The 20,602-nt window shown below is 40.4% G+C and overlaps 1 protein-coding gene across 1 annotated transcript in view; it reads left to right on the top strand.

The window, feature by feature from the left end:
* Positions 1 to 13,445, top strand: part of LOC142959399 (CD166 antigen homolog A-like) — a 31,407-nt gene extending 17,962 nt beyond the window's left edge. The window contains exons 4-17 of the mRNA XM_076100651.1: positions 4,372 to 4,478; positions 4,711 to 4,924; positions 5,061 to 5,125; positions 5,525 to 5,612; positions 5,849 to 6,022; positions 7,788 to 7,912; positions 8,052 to 8,184; positions 8,531 to 8,643; positions 8,738 to 8,864; positions 9,353 to 9,474; positions 11,442 to 11,574; positions 12,310 to 12,339; positions 12,816 to 12,927; positions 13,343 to 13,445. Coding sequence (XP_075956766.1) covers positions 4,372 to 4,478; positions 4,711 to 4,924; positions 5,061 to 5,125; positions 5,525 to 5,612; positions 5,849 to 6,022; positions 7,788 to 7,912; positions 8,052 to 8,184; positions 8,531 to 8,643; positions 8,738 to 8,864; positions 9,353 to 9,474; positions 11,442 to 11,574; positions 12,310 to 12,339; positions 12,816 to 12,927; positions 13,343 to 13,445 — 1,646 coding nt within the window. The remainder of the gene's footprint in view (positions 1 to 4,371; positions 4,479 to 4,710; positions 4,925 to 5,060; positions 5,126 to 5,524; positions 5,613 to 5,848; positions 6,023 to 7,787; positions 7,913 to 8,051; positions 8,185 to 8,530; positions 8,644 to 8,737; positions 8,865 to 9,352; positions 9,475 to 11,441; positions 11,575 to 12,309; positions 12,340 to 12,815; positions 12,928 to 13,342) is intronic.
* Positions 13,446 to 20,602: the final 7,157 nt, after the last annotated feature.

Raw genomic sequence — 20,602 nt, 5'->3', positions numbered from 1 at the left:
GCTGTCGTCACCTGTCTCTTCTCAGGGATAGAAGCGCCTTAATCAGGAACATGAAAGTGTCTCCTGTGGTGCTGCCTCCTGTCTCTGTCACTCGCCTCTTACTTGATTTACCCGCAGCAAAATATTAGCAATTATTTCTGTCCAGTGTGAGAACTCTTTTTTTTTTTTTTCTAGTATAGAGAAATTCAAATCAAACCTAGCTATTTTGGGTTCAGAGGACATAAGTGCCAATAAATGATTTGAAAAGACACAGATGTAGTGCGACGGAATATAGTGTTGCTTAAAGACCCAGAGTCGTCTTCATCTTAATTAACATCGTTAAGCTTGACTTTTCATTACTTTTAATAGTTTTATTAGAATTGTATCTAAACCTGTTTCAGAAGTCTGCAAAGAAAAACGTCAGATTGCAGTTTCAGAAAGCCCAGCTTTAAAACATGGTTAAATACAATGGGTTTTCATGTGATCTGTCTCTGTGATTAGCATTAACAGTTTTTAAAAAAGGAAAGAAATTACAATTATGATAACTATTAATATTTTTGCAGAGGATCTGGAAGTAAAGCCAATCGCAACAAAACACAAGGGTCCGACTGTTTGTATCCATTGCTCCCTCATCATATAGACAACTTGTAGAAGCGATGCATAGTGTGCGTGCGTGCGTGTTTGTCAATGTAAAGTCACACTGTTCACCTACTTTTGTGGCGAAGGATTACCTTATCTCAGTAAGCAGCAGGAGCTTTGTCTTCTGTAACTCAACATGTGCGATTTATTCTCATTGTGTAAGAGTGTAATCTGCACCGATAGAGCCTTTTCCTTCATACGGACTCTTATGAAGTTCTCAGAGAGGCTGAACACAGCTTTATTTAAATATTCAAAACTGCCGATTTGAATTTGAAATATAAGGAGTCTATTATACAGGAAGTGCGATAACCTTTCCAGCCCTGCGGTGCTTGCAACGTAACCCGAATATATTTGACTCTGGCTACTTAACAATTGTAAGATTCAGCAGAGCAGGTTGTGCAGGACTTTCCTGAGAAGTTTGAGGCTCAACACTGGGGGAACGCGCGGACTCCGATGCCAGCTACTTTCTAACAGTTTGGACGGTTCCTCGACCATTAGAGCATCCTGGCACCGACGTACCCAGGTGTGACACATAATCTATACTGACAGATTATTTTTGGCACTGTAAAGTAACTCCAAATATGAAATGTGGCGGGCTATCATTGGATTTGACACATATGCAAAACATGTGTCCATGTCCTGCACAGAGAGCTCATTAACTCAACCTCCTAATAGATTCACAAAGTCTCCATTTTCCGCCCCAGCGTGTGCAATCTTTTATGCCTCGACCACAAACCTGCACGTGTAGCTAAAGCACATTCAAGCATGAGAGTCAGTTTCATTAGATTTACATCAGAAAGACGGAACAAGGGAGTGTTGGACGGCCACATTAGCATACTGTGTTTGCACCAGTAATCTGCATCACCCATTTCAGGTGGCTGGGACTGATGCACACCCAGTTGCCAATATCTCGATGTGACTAAGACTCTGTGAAATGCAGGCACACATTTACAGCACATTTGCTGCCCGTAGACAATTGCATAGATTTCATCAAATGATTAAGTAAAGAGCTATTATGGCATACCCGTGAATACCGGAATGCAATGTAAGCAAAATGACTTATTGAGGCCGATCAAATCTTGACTTGATTCTAAAGAAGCTTGTAATCCTTTGAATTCACTTCATGATGTGAAAGGAGCCGGCTGTAGGTGTGGCACATCATGGATAATAAGAGGAATCAATGCAGGAGATGGTTTTAATTGTGCTGCGGTTGACAAGTGACAGCTTATCCCTGTGTTTGGTGAAGAATTCCTGGTGAAACTGTCAGCAGTTGAAATGTGGTGGTTTGTTTTCATCCCTTGCTGTCACTATTAAATGTCGCTGAGCCTTATTTAAATGCAGGAATTGTATCTATGTGGGTGACGTGCAGGACGATCAGTGTCTAATAGGTTTTTATTGTGTGTTACATTGCTTCGATGCTCACAGATAAAGCTTTAAAAAAACCTGATTACAGTCATCACCACAGCTTTATCTAATGCATGTTTAAAGTCATGTTGTTCTCCTCTGTGTATATTTTTGTTTCCTGGTCTCTGTATGGGTAACTCCTCATGTTTTTGCATCCATCAATCTAGCTCTAAATGGATGTCATAGTGAATTAGCAAACACTAAAAAGGGTTATTCAGTTCAGTCCTTTTGTTTGATTATATCCACTTTTCCTGTTTTGAACAAAATATACAAAGATGTGTGATGTCTTGAGAGGTCGGGATCAGCTTGTGAGGCGTGGGTGCATAAATGAAGACAACAAGCAGTTGTGTTCTAAGTCAAAATAATATATTTAGAATCTTTAAACAGAAGGTAAACTTCATTCCAGCCGAAAGCCGCTACAAAAACCAAACATAAGTATCTTCCGTTTTCTTCGGGTTCGTTGTCTTTAATGTAAAATAAAACTCTCTTCCTCCTTGTGCGCTCCTGTCCTCCTCCTCTCTCAAAACATTTCCTTCTTTGTTCCCACACCAACACCTCCCGGGTAATCAGTCCCCTCTCTTTCAGCTGGGCCGCCGCCTTGGCCCCGGCTGCCCTGCTGACTATGGGAATTGTAGTTTATTACCCCGATGCCATGATGGGTTCTAGTCCTTGCTGCAACCACCGGGAGGGGATGCATCTCCCGTTGATGACCCTCCCTCTCATGACATCACAGATTGTGAAATGGGGCATTCTACTTGTGAATGAATGTGCATGAAGCAGCCCGTGATAGGTTAAGCTATTGTAGATATTAAGGGGAAAGACATTTTTGGACGGACACCGTCTTGCTTTTTTAGTCGAGTGTTGAGAAATAAGAAAGAAATAAGTAGATTTCCCAAATGTGGAACTCTCACTTTAATATGAGAGTAGTGGCCACAGGGCAGGGCAGTCGCATTAGGAACAAAACTGGCAGGAAACAAATTCAAAAGAAACTGCATCAGAGCTGAACATACAGCAGGACACGCTAAATTGTCTGTTGTTTGTCATCCGCTTGCTGTATTGGCTTTCCTGACAGGCGTTACTGGCTCTGGTTAGTTCAGCGTCGGGCTCGATGTTGTTTCAGAGCCGACACCTCATAAAGATGACTGACATGTGTCGGGAGTGGGAAGTTGTTCAGTCTCAGGAGGACGGCAGACTGTGTTTAGTTGAGGCTAACTGTTTGATATTGTTGTGAGTTGTGACAACATTATAAGAGTACCAGCCATTTAGGAACGTGTCTCATTGTCTTGATGTGAAAATGACACTTGACAGGAGGGAGTTTAACTTGTGGGAAAACAAAACAGACGGAGTAGGAAGCAGAACATGTGTGCTCATCCTGACATCACAAGCCGCTCTGCCATTTCGCCTCAATGGTCCCAGTTGTTACCCCGCCCTGATGTAGACAATGGTAACCATAGTAGAAGTATTTACTTTCATTCAAACGGGATTCAAATGAGTGTCACGCACACAGCAAATGAATGTGCCGCCCCGTCTTTGCACCACTTCTGAGGAAACCTTTAAATGTCCGTGGAGCTCGGAGGGAACGTGAGACTAAAACTTTAGTTGCAGTGCAGAAAGGACATTACAGTTTGCAGCAGTTTTGTTGTGCGTGAATACAATCGCACAATTTCAGGGTTGAATGCACGCATTGTTTTGCACTTATCCTGTAAAATCGACGAACTATTATTTGTCCCCGATTCAACAGATGGAATAGGGTTTGGCCGCTGCTTTGCGCTCTTACACTTTGCTGAGCAGCTGATGAGCTGTTTTGGATTTTTAGCTGTCAGATTTTCTTTTGTCTCCACACGCCCACTCGTGCATTAACTCAGCCTGAACCCAGAGAGGTCTGAAATGTGAATCTGAATACCAAAAACTGAGCAGCGGCTCATTTTCAGTCGGGCCGTGGCAGCCTCTTCTTCCCTGGAGCCCTCTGGCTCTAACCCCTCACCGCAGCCCATTGAGACTCTTCTGCTGCCACCCTCCTCCCATCCCCCCCTCTCAAGCACTTTGTCTCCATGGCGATGTTTTTAAAGAAATTTAGGGCAGGCAAGGTTTTTCAGGTTGTTTTGTTTTTTTTACCACGGGGGCTGTAAAATGATCAGAACTCCATAGAAACTGCTGTTCTTAGTGAACACTAAGTGGTCTTGATAAATGGCAGTCAAATATGTACAGAAAGAAGGGACGACTTAAGCATTCAGAATAATAACGGATTTCAATTTTCCCTCGAAGAATATCACGCTGTGTTGGAGCTGACCAGAGCGGCCCCTCTGAGGAAGTAATTGAAAATTGTTTCTCTTTTTTTCTCTTTCGCAGTCAGCGGTTTGGAGACTGTTATCGGCCTGTATGGGGAGACATTCGAGATCCCCTGCAACATCGGAGCCATGAAAGCAGAAGACATCATGATAACTAAATGGAAATATGTAAGTCACACTGAAGGTCAATAGATTCAACATGGTGATCTCCGTCTGACACCCACTTATCTGAACCACGCCCAGTCTGAGTGCCCGTGTCCATTAGGCCGCCCATCTGTCCCTCCGCATGACGCTGTATGAACAGAGTGGAACAAAAAACGCTGTGCGCTTCTTATTGGAACTGGGAGTCAATGCCATGTGTGACAGACATGTATCAAGTGCACTCTGCTCTGCTCTCTAGGACAAAGGAGCGGGTCTTTCGGGAGACCTGCTGGTCAAGCAGAAAGGCCAGGATGTCTCAATCAGCGCCACTGATGAATACAAGGGTCGCGTCAGCATGGGCGCAAACTCCAGCCTGCTGCTTTCTGCAGCCAAGCTGACTGACCAGCGCACTTTCACCTGCATGGTGGTGGTTGCAGACATCGCAGAATATCCAGTCAACGTGGTGATCTACAGTGAGTGCAAGCTGGCATGCGTCTGAAATAACTTGGATTACTTCAGTTAAAGTGCTGTAATGACTGACGTGCAGCACGCAAATCAGCCACACTAACACCCTGTTCATTAATTAAGACATTTTTTAATGTATTGTAGAGACGCCGGCAGGCCTGGAGATTTCTGACAAAGCGGACGAGCTCGAGATTGGCAAACTTACTAAGGTGGGTTTTTTATGATAAACATTGCTTATATCTACATTATTTTACGCAGTAAACCATCAAGGGAAATCCCTCACTTGAGCTAAGGTAACTTGAGGCATTGCAGAGACCGTGTTACTACAGTAATGAGTTCTTTGAAGTGATTCTCATGAATTACTAAAGAGCAGAGTCTCCTCTACTGCAATTAAAATACCCAAAGGATCTGAGGGGCTTTAGGGCATTTCATGGTCGGAAAGACTCTGAAAATGCCAATTTGCACAGATGTTTGGTCATTTAAAACGATGCAGATTTATTCTAAATTCATAAAATGTTTTTCTTCTTCAATATTTCTGTTTCCAAGTGTAGTTTTTTTTGCTATTTTTCTCAAGTTGTGTTCTTTTTGTTTTTGTTTTTGTTCCACAGCTTGGGACATGTGTTGCAAAAGACTCCAATCCAGCTGCAAATATCACATGGCTCAAGAACAGCACACCTCTGGTGGCTGATGGGAAAGGTGCGTTTTCTTCATTCGGTTGGATGATTATAAATGCCAACAAATCAACTCTTTGGAGGGCTGACATTTTTAAATGTTACACACACAGATGTATTTATTCTCTGTGACAGGGACAGCAAATCATCCTTCAGTGATATGAATTGAACTCGCTGACTGTGAGAAATGCAGTGTTTTGGTCCGGACACCATTCTCTACTTTTCAGAGTTTTCAAACAGAGTTGTTTGTTTCCTGTCTAGGGATTTCCATCCAAGCTTCAGTGCTGGTGGACCCCGTCACTGGCCTTTCAACTACTTCTTCCACACTGGAGTTCTCGGCCAAGAAGGAAGACACGGACGCTGAGTTCACCTGCAGCACTCAGCCCACTGTGGGCACAGAGCTGGTGTCCTCTCCAGCGACCTTCACTGTCACCTGTGAGTCCGCTAACCCCGCTAGCAACCTTCACTGCTGCACACCCGCTTCGGTCTGCAGACGAGCTGTTGTCAGACTAACTTCTGCACAAAATGAAAGACTAAAATAATGCTAGTTGATGATATTTTTGTCCGTTTTTTTATTTACCTCTCCAAAGGACATATATTTATTGAATTGTAAGCATGTTTTCAAAAACCAGCTCACAGACTTAAAGTAATGTTTAATCTAAAGTTACATCATGTGCCAAGGTGCATTGGGTTATTATTTGTTTTTACAGATCAGGATCCACACATTTTCCAGGATTTCTTAAAGGATTAGTTCAACATTTTGAGTACTTTTCTTGCCGAGAGTTGGATGAGACGATCGATACCGCTCTCATGGCAGCACTGTAAACATGAAGCTACAGCCAGCAGCTGGTTCATTTAGCTGAGGATAAAGACTGGAGACAGGGAAAAAGGGGGAAACAACTAGCCTGGCAAGGTTCATAGGTAAAAAAAAAATGTTTGTACAAATAAAACAAATGACATACCACGTGTTAATTAGCTTTAGAGGTGCTGGTAGAAGGATTGTTTACCCTTGCACAGAGCCAGGCTGGATATTTCCCTGTTTCCAGTCTTTATGCCGAGTTAAGATGACCGTCTCCTGCAGTAGCTTCATATTGAACAGACCTATATGAGAGTGGCATCAATCCTCTCCTCAAACTCTCTGCAAGAAAGTGAATACGCAGTATGTTAGCAATTGTAAATCGGCTTGGGTATTTTGGTCGAGATCCAGACGCAGACTAGAATTTTATAAATATTTCCTCTTTTTAAAAACAGAAAAACAATTGACAGGCAGGTGGTTTCTGTCTGACCGAATTCCAGTCTTGCTGTTGAAAGGTTAGGAAAACAACAGTGCAGCAGGAGGTTTCTCCACTTGTAGGAAATCACTCACAATCATTTTATACCAGGTTGATCTCCATGCCCCCCCCCCCCCCCACATATTAACATCTCTACTTTTGCATATTGATAAGCAAAACACTGTTTTCAGTTCAAATCAATTATTTAAGGGGTAAGGTTTCTATATACTGCGATGTGATTTTTCTATATTTTTGGCAAGTTAACTGCTTGCAAACATTACTTAGTATGACATGATGTGAATTTTAAAATACAGTCAAAGGTATCACTTCATCATCACTCACAGTGTCTCTTCAGGACTGGACTACATTCCTGACCCACAAGCTCTCAACAAAGACTAAGGAAATCTCTTTTATGAAGCCCAGCTGTAGCCAGTGGAGACAGACTGCCTCTTCCAGGATATATTCACAGTGTTTTATGTCATTCTTTTGCTTCCAGCCAAGAAAGACAACAGCAGCAGCACCTTTTAATAGTGACAGTTGAAAAATGAGCTGTGGATTCTGTAGCTCTGTAGTGGGATTTATACCGAACACAGCATTAAATATTGACGTTATCTGCTCAACCTGGCCTTTTAAAGTAAAACCTATCTGTGCCACTTTCTTATAAGAAATGTGAGGAGTTTGTATCAGATGGAGCAGAAACATTGATTGTTTGGTCTAATGCCTTAGAATATGACCACAATTCAATCGTCTTTTCAGCTGCATTTTTACGTTGGTCATAACAAATACTGAGCGCTCTCTGTAGCGTGCTGACACAGCCGATCTCTGCAGTCCCCGCGGTCGGCTGTTGGGGGCCACGCGCCTTACTTAACGCGCCCTCCGCCCTCACATACATCACCTCTCTGACTCTCCGTCTCCTATCCTCTGCACAGACTCCACAGAGAACATCGTCCTTCAGGTAACTGCTCAGGATCCTCTTGTCGAAGGAGGCAACGTGACTCTGAAGTGTCTGGCAGATGGTAACCCGGCTCCTACCGCCTTTAACTTCCACCTTAAGGTACACATGCTCATCAATATCTCATCGAGACGCTCACAAATGTCTTCCATTCATGCTCATTGCATGTATTGTGTTGTCTCTCTTCAATAAGTCATTGAAAACCAAATACCCACCGTTGTTTGATTGTATGTCTTTGAAGGGAGAGTTGGTGAAAGTGGAAAACGCAGACACTTACACCATCATGAATGTGTCCCGTGACTCCACCGGTGAATACAAATGCTCTCTTGTGGACGACCCAACAATGGAATCATCTAAGGACATCACAGTCAGCTGTAAGAGACCACAACATGTTGTGTTTATTTTAAAAGTAGAAATTACTACAATTTTGCCACACGCCAGAGTAATTGTCAGCGTAATTTCCTTTTCTACCTGTAATCTTTTTTGTTCCTATAAAAGCTAATTTGCTAATGAAAAGAACATCCTGATGTCCTTCCTTGCCAGCCTACCCGTCTTACTGTGCTTTATGAAGAGAGCTGTTGTTTTAACCGCTCCGCCGCTAATAAGCTGCATCTGCAGGGCCCTGAGCCAAGTGCAGGGTTGTGCGGTTAACAACAGGAATGCTTCGACCCTTGTCATGCCTCTGAACAATCTCCTGACCATCCTCTCCTCTCTTGTTAGACCTAGACATCAATCTAAGCCCCTCTGGAAACATCGTGGAGAAGGCCGGTCAGGCTTTGGATCTAACTCTCCAGATTAATGCCTCTGGAGACTCCAAGGTCACCTGGACAAAGGTAAAAGCAATCATTGATACAACAAAGTCTGAATCAGCGAAGAAACATTTCTGGTTGTTTTTGACCGTGCTGGTATCCATTTCATTTGTTTCAGGACAATGTTAAACTGGACAAAGAGCCCGAGTTCACCAAGCTGACTTACGCTGACTCCGGCCGCTATGAGTGTGAGGTGACCATGGGGCTCCTCAGCCAGAAAGATTTTCTTGAGCTGGTTGTCGAAGGTAAGGGCTTAAAGGAAACTCAGAGATTTCTGCTTAGTTGCTGTACAAGCTACAACCAGCGGCAGGTCAGATTAGTTCAGCTTAGATACGGGAAACACGAGGGAACAGAAAACAAGTTATGTTAAAATATGTGTAATTAGTGAGCTGTAGAGATGCTAATAGGCACCTTTTGTTACCTTTGGACAGAGCCGGGCTAGTTTCAAGGTTTGCCAGCCTTTATGCTAAGCTAAGCTAACTGTCTGCTGGCTGTTGCGACATCTGTAAGGAAATACAGACATTGAGAATGGTATCAATCTTCTCGTCTGCGTCTCTGCAAGAACGAGAGGAAGCGTTTTTTGTTTTTTTTCAAAATGTCAAACTAGTCTTTTCAGTAGGAATTAAGTAAGACTTTCTTCCGTCATTTCGTGTGCGTGCATGAATGAAATGCTACCATTCACGCCACACGTGCACTCATTCAGATGTATCTGAAGAGTTACGTCCTGTTGCAGGTGTTCCAGTTATCAGACAGCTGTCTAAAAAACGCGGTGACGACGGCACACACAAAGTCCTGATCTGTGAGGTTGAAGGATCTCCAAAGCCAGCTGTTTCCTGGAGCATCAACGGCACCTTGGTATGCACACTCGGGTTTTTTAACGGTTGAAGGTATCAGACGTCGTCCGTGCCTCGCAAGATTCTGTGAGATTCCCAAAACAGTTAAACGAAGGACTTTCTAGATGGATAGACACGGTCAGAATTAGATTTGGTGTAAGGTTGAATGTGAACCGTTTAATGTACTCGCTGGTACTCGAGGAACATTTTTTTATGATGTCTATGCCAGAGCGATGACTCAGAGTTTTAGTGGGGGATGCAACTCACAAACTCGTTGAAACAAAGAGTAAACTGTAGGCACGTGGTATTTTGACCAGTTATAGGATGTTAACTTATTGGGGAGCTGTGAATGTAAGTCTATGTTAGGTGTACTCTTCCACTCTAAAAATATTAATGAATATTAATACACTGGAGGGCTATTGCTGAAAAAAAAATGCTGACATAGAAAAAGGGTTTGTTTTCATTAAAATCTCAAGGATTATAACTTTTAAACTGGAATGAAATCTGCATTGCTTCATTAGAATCAGCTATTGCAAAACTTGTAAAATGTCCTAAATTGGCCAAAGCATAACTTCAATAACTGAAGCTCAGAATTTATGCAACCAAAACGAACCAATTTCTCAATCCTAGATTATGGAGAAAGCGACTCCCTTGTGTGCTCGTTAACTTGTGTGTTCCGCCACATTTGGATTTAACAGTTTATTGATTAGACAGGATGGATACCAGCAGTTGTTCCTCGGGTCCTCCTGACCACCTAGAATCACATTTGAAACAAAGTTTTCATTCAGAATGCTTTGAATGTTTCTCTCAGTCCCCCCTTCACTGTTTAATACTGGTTGTCATATAAATCCATGTTCTGACACTGGTCGTCCGGTGTAAGATGGCAACTTGTTTGTCCTGCAGTACAGTGTCTGCAATGAGATCTTTAGGCAACAGCATCAAAATGTTATCAGTAAAGTATCAACGGCGTATTGTAGATGATGTCTATGTGCAGCAGGTGATGCTTGACAAACTACTGAGATGCTCGTGTGGTTGTTAAAGTGAGATGGCGTTTCTTTTTTCCCTCAAAACAAACCCATCTGTTTAAGCCTGCGTCCATTGTGAGGAAGCTAAAAAGCCCGAGGTTTGCCAGTGTCTTGTTCCTGAGACAGTTTGCTTTTGCCATCAAGTGAATACTCCCTGTTATGTGCATAGCCGTTTGCACTGTTAGTGTTTTCCCCAGCTACCACACTTATCTAGTCCAAACATTTCTAGGCGGTTGTGCTCAGTGGTTCGAAAGAGTACATTTCTTCATTTTCTCTGAGGCTCAAACACAGTGTTTTGCTTGCACCAGTCATAAAGACAATTTTTCTTCTTTTTTTTAATGGGCCCTTTTTCCCCCTCTTTTGTTTCCGTGGTGTACCTGTGTGCACGCTGATAGCAGAACCACTCATTGAAGCAGTTTGAATTTCACGTTAACCTGAGGGGGTGTGGGATGGTACCAATTCTATTCAGCCCTTTCACTCAGTTTCTATCCTCAAAACCAAAACGTGTGTGTCATAATTAATCAACTCCAAAGGTGCACAGCACTCATTCACTTTAGGATAATGAATTCATGGAGATAACACACATTTCTACATTTCAGTCCAAGTTTATTTTAAATCCTTTCATCCCGTCCTTTAAAGCCTATTCACAGAGACGATAATGTAAGGCTTGAATACAGACTCGGTAATGTGTATTTACAAAATTGCCACGTCCTCTTGTATATGAAGAGGACATAGAAAAGGGTGTTGGCAGTTCGTCTTTGTGTCTGGGGTTTTCCTGTGGGACTTAAGTGTCTATATCCCAGAGGCACACGCTGCGTCTTTGTTGTGGAAAGGCTCATATCAATCCAATGCCGCCCCCTAGTGGTACGAAACATACACTTCTTACGTGTGTGGCAGGATCAGAAACAATAAAGTTAGATATGTGAATACCAACATTTGTGCTTTTTTTCTCCCATCTTTTCAGCTTGATGAGAGTCCCTTCGTCAACGGAAAGATAACACACAAGATCACAGTTGTGCCTGCTGTAAATCTTACCGTGTCTTGTTCGGTGTCCAATGAGTTTGGCGCGGACAGTAGGACTATAAATGTGTCATCCCGTAAGTACAAAGTGGCAGTACGGTCCTCTCGTCTCTCTCCGCTTCGTGTTTTTCCTAAAGACTAACTCTTAACCTGCCTTTGTCGATGTTTTCTTCTACTCTGCTCACTAACTCTTTCTGTCTGCATGTCGACTTTACATAATGCAAAAAAACGTTTTGAATAAAACTACCCCAAGTTAGCAGGTATGTGCTTGAGAGCAAACACACATCGTTAAGGATTTTTTTTATTTTTTATCGGTGGATAAAATAATCGCAGAATTTTGGGCTGACACAAACCTTTATGATACAAGAACTGCTTTGTACAATCAACCCAATCAGTTTACTTTAATCATTTAATACAATTATTTTCGCCTCTTTTAAAGTGTGAACAGATTTCTGTTTCATGACATAAGTAGTTGTTTGCCTTTTGATGATTTAACTTCTAACATCTCACCAGTGTCCAAATGTCATCATCGCATGCTCTTAGCACTTTGTAGACAGTGTTAACATCATCCGTTGCTCTCCCTCGCTTACTCATTCCTGCGCGTTTGGGACAGCATTTCATCTTTTTCTCCCCCCTCCCCTCTTCACTCAGTGGTGTGTATGTTGGGATGCTGGATTTAATCTGTTCCCTCTGTTGAACTTCTTGCATGCAGAAGTAGAATAGAGTTAGAGTGGTATTTTTTTTCTGGACGTCAACGCTTGATTTTTTTTCTTTTTTGTTGGAAGTTAATTTTATTTTATATCTGATTTCAGTAATTGAGGAGGTGAGAATGGATAAACAAGGTAAGTTGTAGCGGTCTTCTTGCTTGTAAGAATGGGTGGGAGGGGGGGGAGGGTGAAGTCTTTGGGGGGAATCAAATGTTGCTCACTGAAGGAAGGCTCTTGATTCAATATTTACCTTTAACATCACCTTGGACTCTTCAACTGGAAAAAACAATCTTTGGACAACTGGAAAAACCAATCTTTGGACAGTGTGTTGTCGTTAATAAAACACAGATATGAAGGACTAAGAGGAGTGGAGCTACCAGCATCCTGACAAAATGTCAACATTGTCCATAACCCCGTTGGTTAATGAATATCTGTCATTAACATTTAACTCAATGAGTCATAACCATGTACAGTGCGGATGTGTCCATTCATCAATGCATTTATTGCACATCATGACTTTTTTTGCTTCCCTGTATTAGTATGCAGTGAGACTGGGGTGTCATACTGAAATGTGTCTCCCAGGTCTCTCATGTTTCTGTTTTGTCTTACAGACCAATCAGATGATAACGACCAAACCAAGGTGGTGGTTGGAGTTGTGGTCGGTCTCCTCCTCGCCACGGTGGTTATTGGCCTGGCATACTGGGTCTACATGAAGAAATCCAAGTAAGAAGTGAACACTGACCTTTCTACAAATCCTAATACAGTTGTATAACTATGACTTTTATTAGACGTGCATTATTATGTGATAAAGGTACAAGGTTTAAATATTGTTACACTTTTTTTGTATATTTTGGCATCGAAACTGATACGTACGTAAGAGCAGTATTACAGCAGAAAACGAATATGCAAATCCATATACAGATATTTTTGTGAAATATACAGATAGTAGTTTTCCTCTTGAGTATACCAAGTCACCACCAAGTTCCCATCAAGTGCAAATGAACAGTGAATATTAGATATTATGTAGCACATGTCTAGTCCACATACCGTCCAACCATATACAGTTTGTTTTTCATACAAATGACTGTAGAGGGAAGAAATACCAGCACGTTGGGTAACAATGTTTCATTCTAAGCAGGCAAGGAAGCTGGAAGACCGGTGAAAATGAGGACGGGTCCTCTGAGGAGGAGAAAAAACTGGAGGAGAAAGTGGAGGAGAACAGCCAAAAAGCTGAGGTGTAAAGAAACGGCAGCCGTGCTTTGGAAATGTGAAAGGTAGAAAACATTTCCATCGTATGCCTTAGAAATAAAGATGAGCAAAGTCATTCTCTTTTTAAACAACATCAATTTCATTCTCTTCCTTACAGTGGGAACGTGGAACTTTTGCACATTTCTCTTCACCTTTGTCTTTGGGGAAAAAAAACAAGTGTACATTGGGACGAAGACGCTTTGGATTTGGTTTCAGGGAAAATTTGACTAAAAAGCATATCCAAACACCCCCCCCTCACCACTCAAACCATCACCCCTCCATTCCTAAAAAACACAAAACAAAGAATGGATACCGTATGTGATATACATAACTTGTCTGCACTACTGATACACGTGTAAACTTGTCTACTATTAGGACTCGTGTTTGTTAGAATGGAATTTGGGAAACTGAGAAAATTCAGATCTTTTTGGTTTTGTTTGTTGATGCAAGTATAATTACTACTAGACCAGTTGCCTTTGATGTAAGGATGTGTTGGCCTGCATTAGTCTGACTCTTTGGCCCTCGGAGACATAGCAAGGGGCCGAGGGGACGTCGCCGCCATCGCTTTTTAGCTTCACGTCATCACAGTCAAAACAACCTCTGCCTTCAACATCAGTGTACTAAATCTGTTTATTTGTGCATTTGTTTCAGTTTGTTCATTTAGGCGTAAAAAAAAATGTTGAAATGGAGATGAAATTCCTGAAAGGGCTATGGGTTATTGGGGTTATACTCTGCATTAGTTATAGAAGGTGATATGATTTACATTGCAGGAAGTAGGCGATGTAGCACAGAGTTCTTTGGCATTACATGATTTTTTTTTTGTGTTCTTTGACAGAAAACAACAGAAACTCAGTTCATTTTGCCTGTTTCTTTTTTTTCAAATGTACTGTACATTCGACATAACCACTGTGTAACACAGGCAGGTAGATTATTGAGAGAACGTTTCGGGTAACTCAGCTCACACTATTGGCTTTAATTTGGCTGTACAGATTGTTTTACATAAAGCCAGTGTTTGTTTTCACGCAAGGAGAACTCATTGAGCCTGGAGCAGTGAAAGAAAGTTTCAAGGCTTGTGAGTGACTTCTCAAATAGTTCTTCATCAGTGTTTGAGGTATGATTGTTTATTGTGTAGCTATGGCATAATTCTGTGACGGAGCACACAGAGAGGACAATGCGTTTATCTCAAAGTAGCCGTCATGATAAATTAGCCTTCTTTTGAAAATCTACCTGTAATTGCTTCAGTTTGTGATGTGCACTAGGCTTCATGTTTTCATGTCAGATTTGTGTAGAATACGATGGAATACGCGCAGCTGTACATGTCACAAATTTGGTCCTTTTTAAGAGCATTTACTAAATTTGACAATGTATCAAGAACAGGATGTAATTGTGAAGTGTGTGAATTAAATTTTCTTTTTGCTATTTATATTGTAAAAAAATGTCCAGGTAGGCAAATTCAATAATATCCGTAGAATTCATAACTTTGATTGAAACAGTTGGTAAATTGCTTGCAGGCGTTACAAACGTGTAATTAAGTTACAAGTCATCAGTCGGCTGCTCAGCGTCTGGTTGAATACTAGGTTCAGCATGTGATAATCTCAGACCTCCAAGCTGCTGTTTGTAAAACCATCAAATTGGAAGAATGACCAAAGAAAGTGAACATTGCCATGCAAGTATTGTAAATACCCGATGTTTGTTTTTGTACTTTTGTTTAAAATAAAGTGTACATTTGGAAAAGTTATGTCCACTGAATATTAATTATGTTGTTACAGTTTTCACATTTTTCATCTTTTGAAATAAAGAGCAACACGGTTTCCAAATGTTTTTCACTTCTGGGAAGAAAAAGCTTTGCCGTCAAATGACTGTATGATGACTGATGACTGTAGTTTTACAAGACTAAGAATATTGTAGAAAATAGACTATAACAGAGTGGAAACGAATGTCATTTCAGTATATATATATATAAGTAATGTATTCTGCAGGAGGAAATGTGTTTGAATCAATCTTGGAATGTGATGAAAATGTTTCTGCATCAGAGGTACAGAAATATCAAACAAAGAGGACGTGCCATGCTGTGTTCAAATTCATTTGTGGTAGAAACTATTGTAAATATGTTAAATTGTTATGTTTCAACAATGAAATATTTTTGTCCAATTATAATCTCGGCACAAAACTGATCAGGATTTTGGATTTGATCCAAAATGAATTACCAAAAACTGATATGGGATTTTGCATTGTTACTGCAACATCATTTGTTTTGTCAACGATATCAGGTTAAACCTCATTTCAAGGAGGTGAGGTTTCAGGAAATAGAAACCAAAATGGCCTTGATCCTGTTGCCAGTGTGACCACAAACAACTGGAAAACAAATAGATGGACGGATAGGTATGAAATGTGAATTGTGTCCATATCAGATTCAAAACCCTTTCACCACCAAACATTTGAGGAAAGTACATTTACTTTACACACTTTAAGGTACTTGTACTTTACTTTCCATGTTGTGCTGCTATATCCCTCTACTCCACCACAACTCTGAGGGAAATATTGTACTTTATATCATGCTTTTTATTTAATACTTTTACTGAAGTAAACATGTTGAATGCAGTGTTTTTACAATATGATATTACCACTAAATAAAGAATCTGAATACTCTTTCCTTCACTGCCATTAACTTAGAATGGCAAAACAATATCTTTGGAATCTATTTTGATTCAGTAGTGGTGTCTTTGCAGGGGCTTTAACAGTATGTCAAAGTGGACAACATCCTTGGAAACCATTCAATTCACTGACGGGAGCAGAGCAGACTAATAAGGACACGCCTAAAGAGAAAAGGTATGTTAAATCTGACTGATTCTGGATTTGAGACATGAAGGCCAACAAGGACAAAGAACACCCTGGTTTGATTAAAACTACTTCAGCTGGAGATATAGATGTACTTTTTCATACAGTCTATAAACACATTAATTGTTTAGTAATCACATGAAATGCGAGTAAAAGATGATCTTATCTTAAGGTAATTTAAAGGCCAATGTCGGCAGTGGGCTCAGTCCCTTGACTATTGCCTTGATAGCTCTGCATATGATTAGTCATTACCTTTAACCAGCTTCTACTCAGCCAGATAGTAGCTGATGCACAATCTCCAAATAAAGTGTATACTAAGAAATGTAAGCATGGACGTCATCACCAGATGGTCTGCATAATACGAAACAAAATAAGCTTCTACTGCCACCCTGTGCTCAAAGAAATGACTGTAACAACCAGTGTTGGAGTCAAGGAAACATATCTGTGTGATGTGTTTCCTTCTGGGAATAAAAACCTCGTTCATACAGCTGAAGTCTGAGAACATGAGCTAAGATGAAATAGGATAGATAAGTCAAATATAAATAGAAACGTAAATTACAACAACATGAGAATAAAAACAAGAGTAACTGTGTATGATAAGAAATACCAACTCCAGTGCCTAATAGAATAACAATGTATGACAAACTCATACGTATGTTGGTTCACAGGTAGATGAGAACCAAGTTGAACATGAACACCTTTACAGAAAGACAGAGAACATAAAGAAGATCCAATGTATTCATTAAATATATGAATATATTTAATGAATTGATTCATTTCTCTCTGGGTATTTATACTAAAGGTTGAGAGGGTTCATGGTGACACTTTTCTCTGCTGTCTCGTTCATAGAAATAGAAAGGAAACTTTAAATGATTTCACACATTTGAATCATTTGTTTCAGAATTTAAGATACTATTTGGGTCACTTGTGATTCTTGATTACAGCAGATCACCACAGGAGAATCTAGACGTGCTGGTTGTATGTTCAAATGTGCGTCTACATTTTGAGATAATTCCTTCACATTGACAACAGTATTTCATGGATAATTATATTGTGATCATGTTACAACAAAACATAAAACTACACTGACCTCTGTGGCCTTCAGTCCTCTGACAGTCAAACAGAAAGGTGGCAAAGAGAATTTGCGCCCTAAAGACTTCAGATGGAGCTGGAGGAACATGCAATGCGATGGTCTGAAAATATGTAGCAAATCAATGCTTACAGTATTTGTTGAACAACAATCATCTTTCTCAGACAAGGTTAACAGCAGTCTTAGGTTTAACGTAGTCTTGGATTGAATAATATCGTCTAATATAGACTAATTTAGTGAAACCCAACAGGGACCAGCAGCCAAACGAGTACAATACTAACTGACATAAGCAACGGACAATAACGTCACTAAACCCATATTTGTAATGCTGTCACAAACTGGAAAGTCTATCCTTCTCTCCATGTACGAATCACTCGTACATATAAAAACAACACACACATTATGTTCTAGACTTTAGACCTACATCTGTACTTTACACCATGTGCTGACATAGCAAATGTGTCTGAATCACCCGTTCACGTCATTGGTGAAATCTTTACCATTATTTTAATTACAAAAGCATTTTCATCATTTGTTGATTCTCTGACATCCTAATCGCCCTATTTTACACAGATGTAGGGAAATGTCATAAACCCTCTGTTTCTTTCAAAATTCCCAGGATGGCAGAAACAGGGGTAAACTGTAAGCTTGTGGTTTGACAGTGGTCATGTATTCATCTTGCAAAACATTGTTTACTGTGGCTTTATGTGCATTAGGGTCTCTGCGGTGACTGCTGGGGTCTGTGTGTTGTCGTTGCAAGTGATGCAGACCGGCTGTTGTGGGCTGCAAGTAACAATTTATGGTCAATCACTCACTGATAGCACTCACCCAACACTCTGCATTGGATATACCCTGTGACTATAATTTTGAGCAAGTAAATGACATAGAAGTGGCAAAATTGTAGGGAAAATAAATTATATGCATGCATGCAAGAGTATATATGTCTTACAAAGCTTGTGCTACACTTGCGATTTGATGAGCTTTAGTATTATTTATGTATTGTTTTGCTGTTGTTTAACAGCAAAGTTCTTCTCTCAAAAGTCTTCTGTTAAAAATTCCTTACTAAAAAAGTTGAATTAATAGAGAGATCTGGGATGAAGTATTCCTTTCAGCTAATGTCTTGGCCAAGAAGCAGGTGTGATTAACTTGATGACTGCTACTAACTAATGTGGGAAAAAGGGCAGGTAAACACCAACACATTATTAGTGGCATCTCAACCTGTGTTACAACACTGTTGGGGATATAAAGAACCTGCTGTATTTTGAAATATAGTCCTGGAAAGACAATGGAAACAATACTTATTGTATGTAAGACACTAAAAATCAAATTGTTCCACCATGAGTTAGGACACTTCTAATAGACCTGCAAACGTTCAAAACTAGGCTTAGTGGGGTGTGCTGCTTGTTGTTTGGTCCAACGGTAGTAAACAGAAGGAAGGATGGGTGTGTTTTATTTGTGCCTTCAATTTACATCAGCAGTGAGATATTTCTCCAATGCAGGTATGACAATCGGCCTCCACCCCAAATACATTTAATTACATTTTTAATGTTAAATGTTAACTAAACACATGGTTTTCTAAAGTAAATATTTCATAAAATCAACATATTTTTTAAAAATCTGTCCACAAACAATGAATAGATTCTAGAAATTTTGATTTTGATTAAATAGTATTAATGTGTAGAGGTACATATACAGTAAACCTTGAGAGTTCCATCGCAGTCTAGATTGTGCCACGGAGTAAATGTCATTCACATCTGTGTTGTCCTCTTCAGTGGGGAAATTCTGGACTAGACAGTCGTTAGTCATTAACACTGGTGCCCAACAAAAACAAGGCTAATGTTTTACAGGATGGGCCTTTCTGTGCAATGTTTCATGTTATCCTGTGTCAGCAAGAGTATCCTCACAGGCAGGATAAGTGAATTGTCGATAAGTGTGAGCGTGTTTCTCACATTGCCTTGTGATGGACTGGCAACCTCTCCAGGGTGTACCCAACCACTTGCCCAAAGAGTGCTGTCAACACACTACGTTTTTTTTGTTCAGAGAATGTATGGATGTATGTTATTTACATAAATTCCCCATAACTGTTGGAGGCTACCAAGCTATAGCTAATCTTTTTTTTTCTGGCAGGTGAGGAGAAGTAGACGGACATTAAACATTGTTATAAGTTAGTATAAGAGGGAGATACTGGCCACAAAATCCAATTCTCTTACCTGAAGCCAACAGCAAGAAACCTTTGTGTCGTCTTTAACTCAGAACTAAACTTTAGGGCTTGTATCGGTATGTCATCAAATCTGCATTTTATCCTCTCAAAAACATAACTAAAGTGTGGTCATTTCTATAGGTGCAGAGAACCTAATGCAAGCTTTAATATCGAGCAGGCCAATGCTGTCCTATCTGGTCTATACAAAAAAAGTCAGAAATCAGTTAGAATTGATTCTGAACTCTGCTGCCTGAGTACTGATAGGACCAGAAGGAGAGAACACAATACACCTATTTTTAAAGTCCTCACAATGGTTGCTTGTCAGTTTTCGTATTGATTCTAGAATTATTTAACTTGTCTTTAATCCACTTCATGGTTTTGCATCGGCCTATTTGTCTGACATGCTTGCAATCTATGAACCAGGACGGCCCCTCAAATCCTCGTGCACAAGTCTTTTAATTGTTCCAAAATGCTGGACAAAACTTTTGGTAAAGACAGCGTTTTTTTATATTATATTTTCTTTATATTATATCTTAGAAACCTATAAAGTCATCAATAAAGCAACATACATCCTTTGATTACAAATAAATCAGGGTGGACAGCTCTTTCAAAAAATAGCACATAGGAATAAAACCAAAACTACATTTGACAACTCCACTTCTTGAGTAAATAAATACAGTCTTAAAATGTTATTAAAGCGTGGAAAGCAGCTATGTCCATTCCTTTATCTGTCTGTCAGTGTCCCCATTTGGCAGACAGTCCTATGTAACTGCTGTGGGGATGGAAAGTCATCATGTTGCCCCCTTTGGTTCGAATTGTAGCTACACAAAAAACCCTATGGGGTTTGCACACAGCCAGCAGATGTCATAAGTTGACAATTTCACTCAGATCACAGATATCTCTTGTGCCTGGAGGATACATGGAAATAATTGCTGTGCAGTAGTGGCAGTCTCAGATGTAATAACACATGTTTTGGGGAAGCAATAAAGTTTATGTGAAGAATGCTTGTGATCAATAGCTAT

Source organism: Anarhichas minor, unplaced genomic scaffold (genome assembly GCF_050575085.1).
Source record: "Anarhichas minor isolate MPS153535 unplaced genomic scaffold, ASM5057508v1 ptg000026l, whole genome shotgun sequence".
Taxonomy (NCBI): Eukaryota; Metazoa; Chordata; class Actinopteri; order Perciformes; family Anarhichadidae; genus Anarhichas; species Anarhichas minor.
Note: the sequence above shows the minus strand (reverse complement) of the source record. Positions and strands in the feature narration are given on the sequence as shown.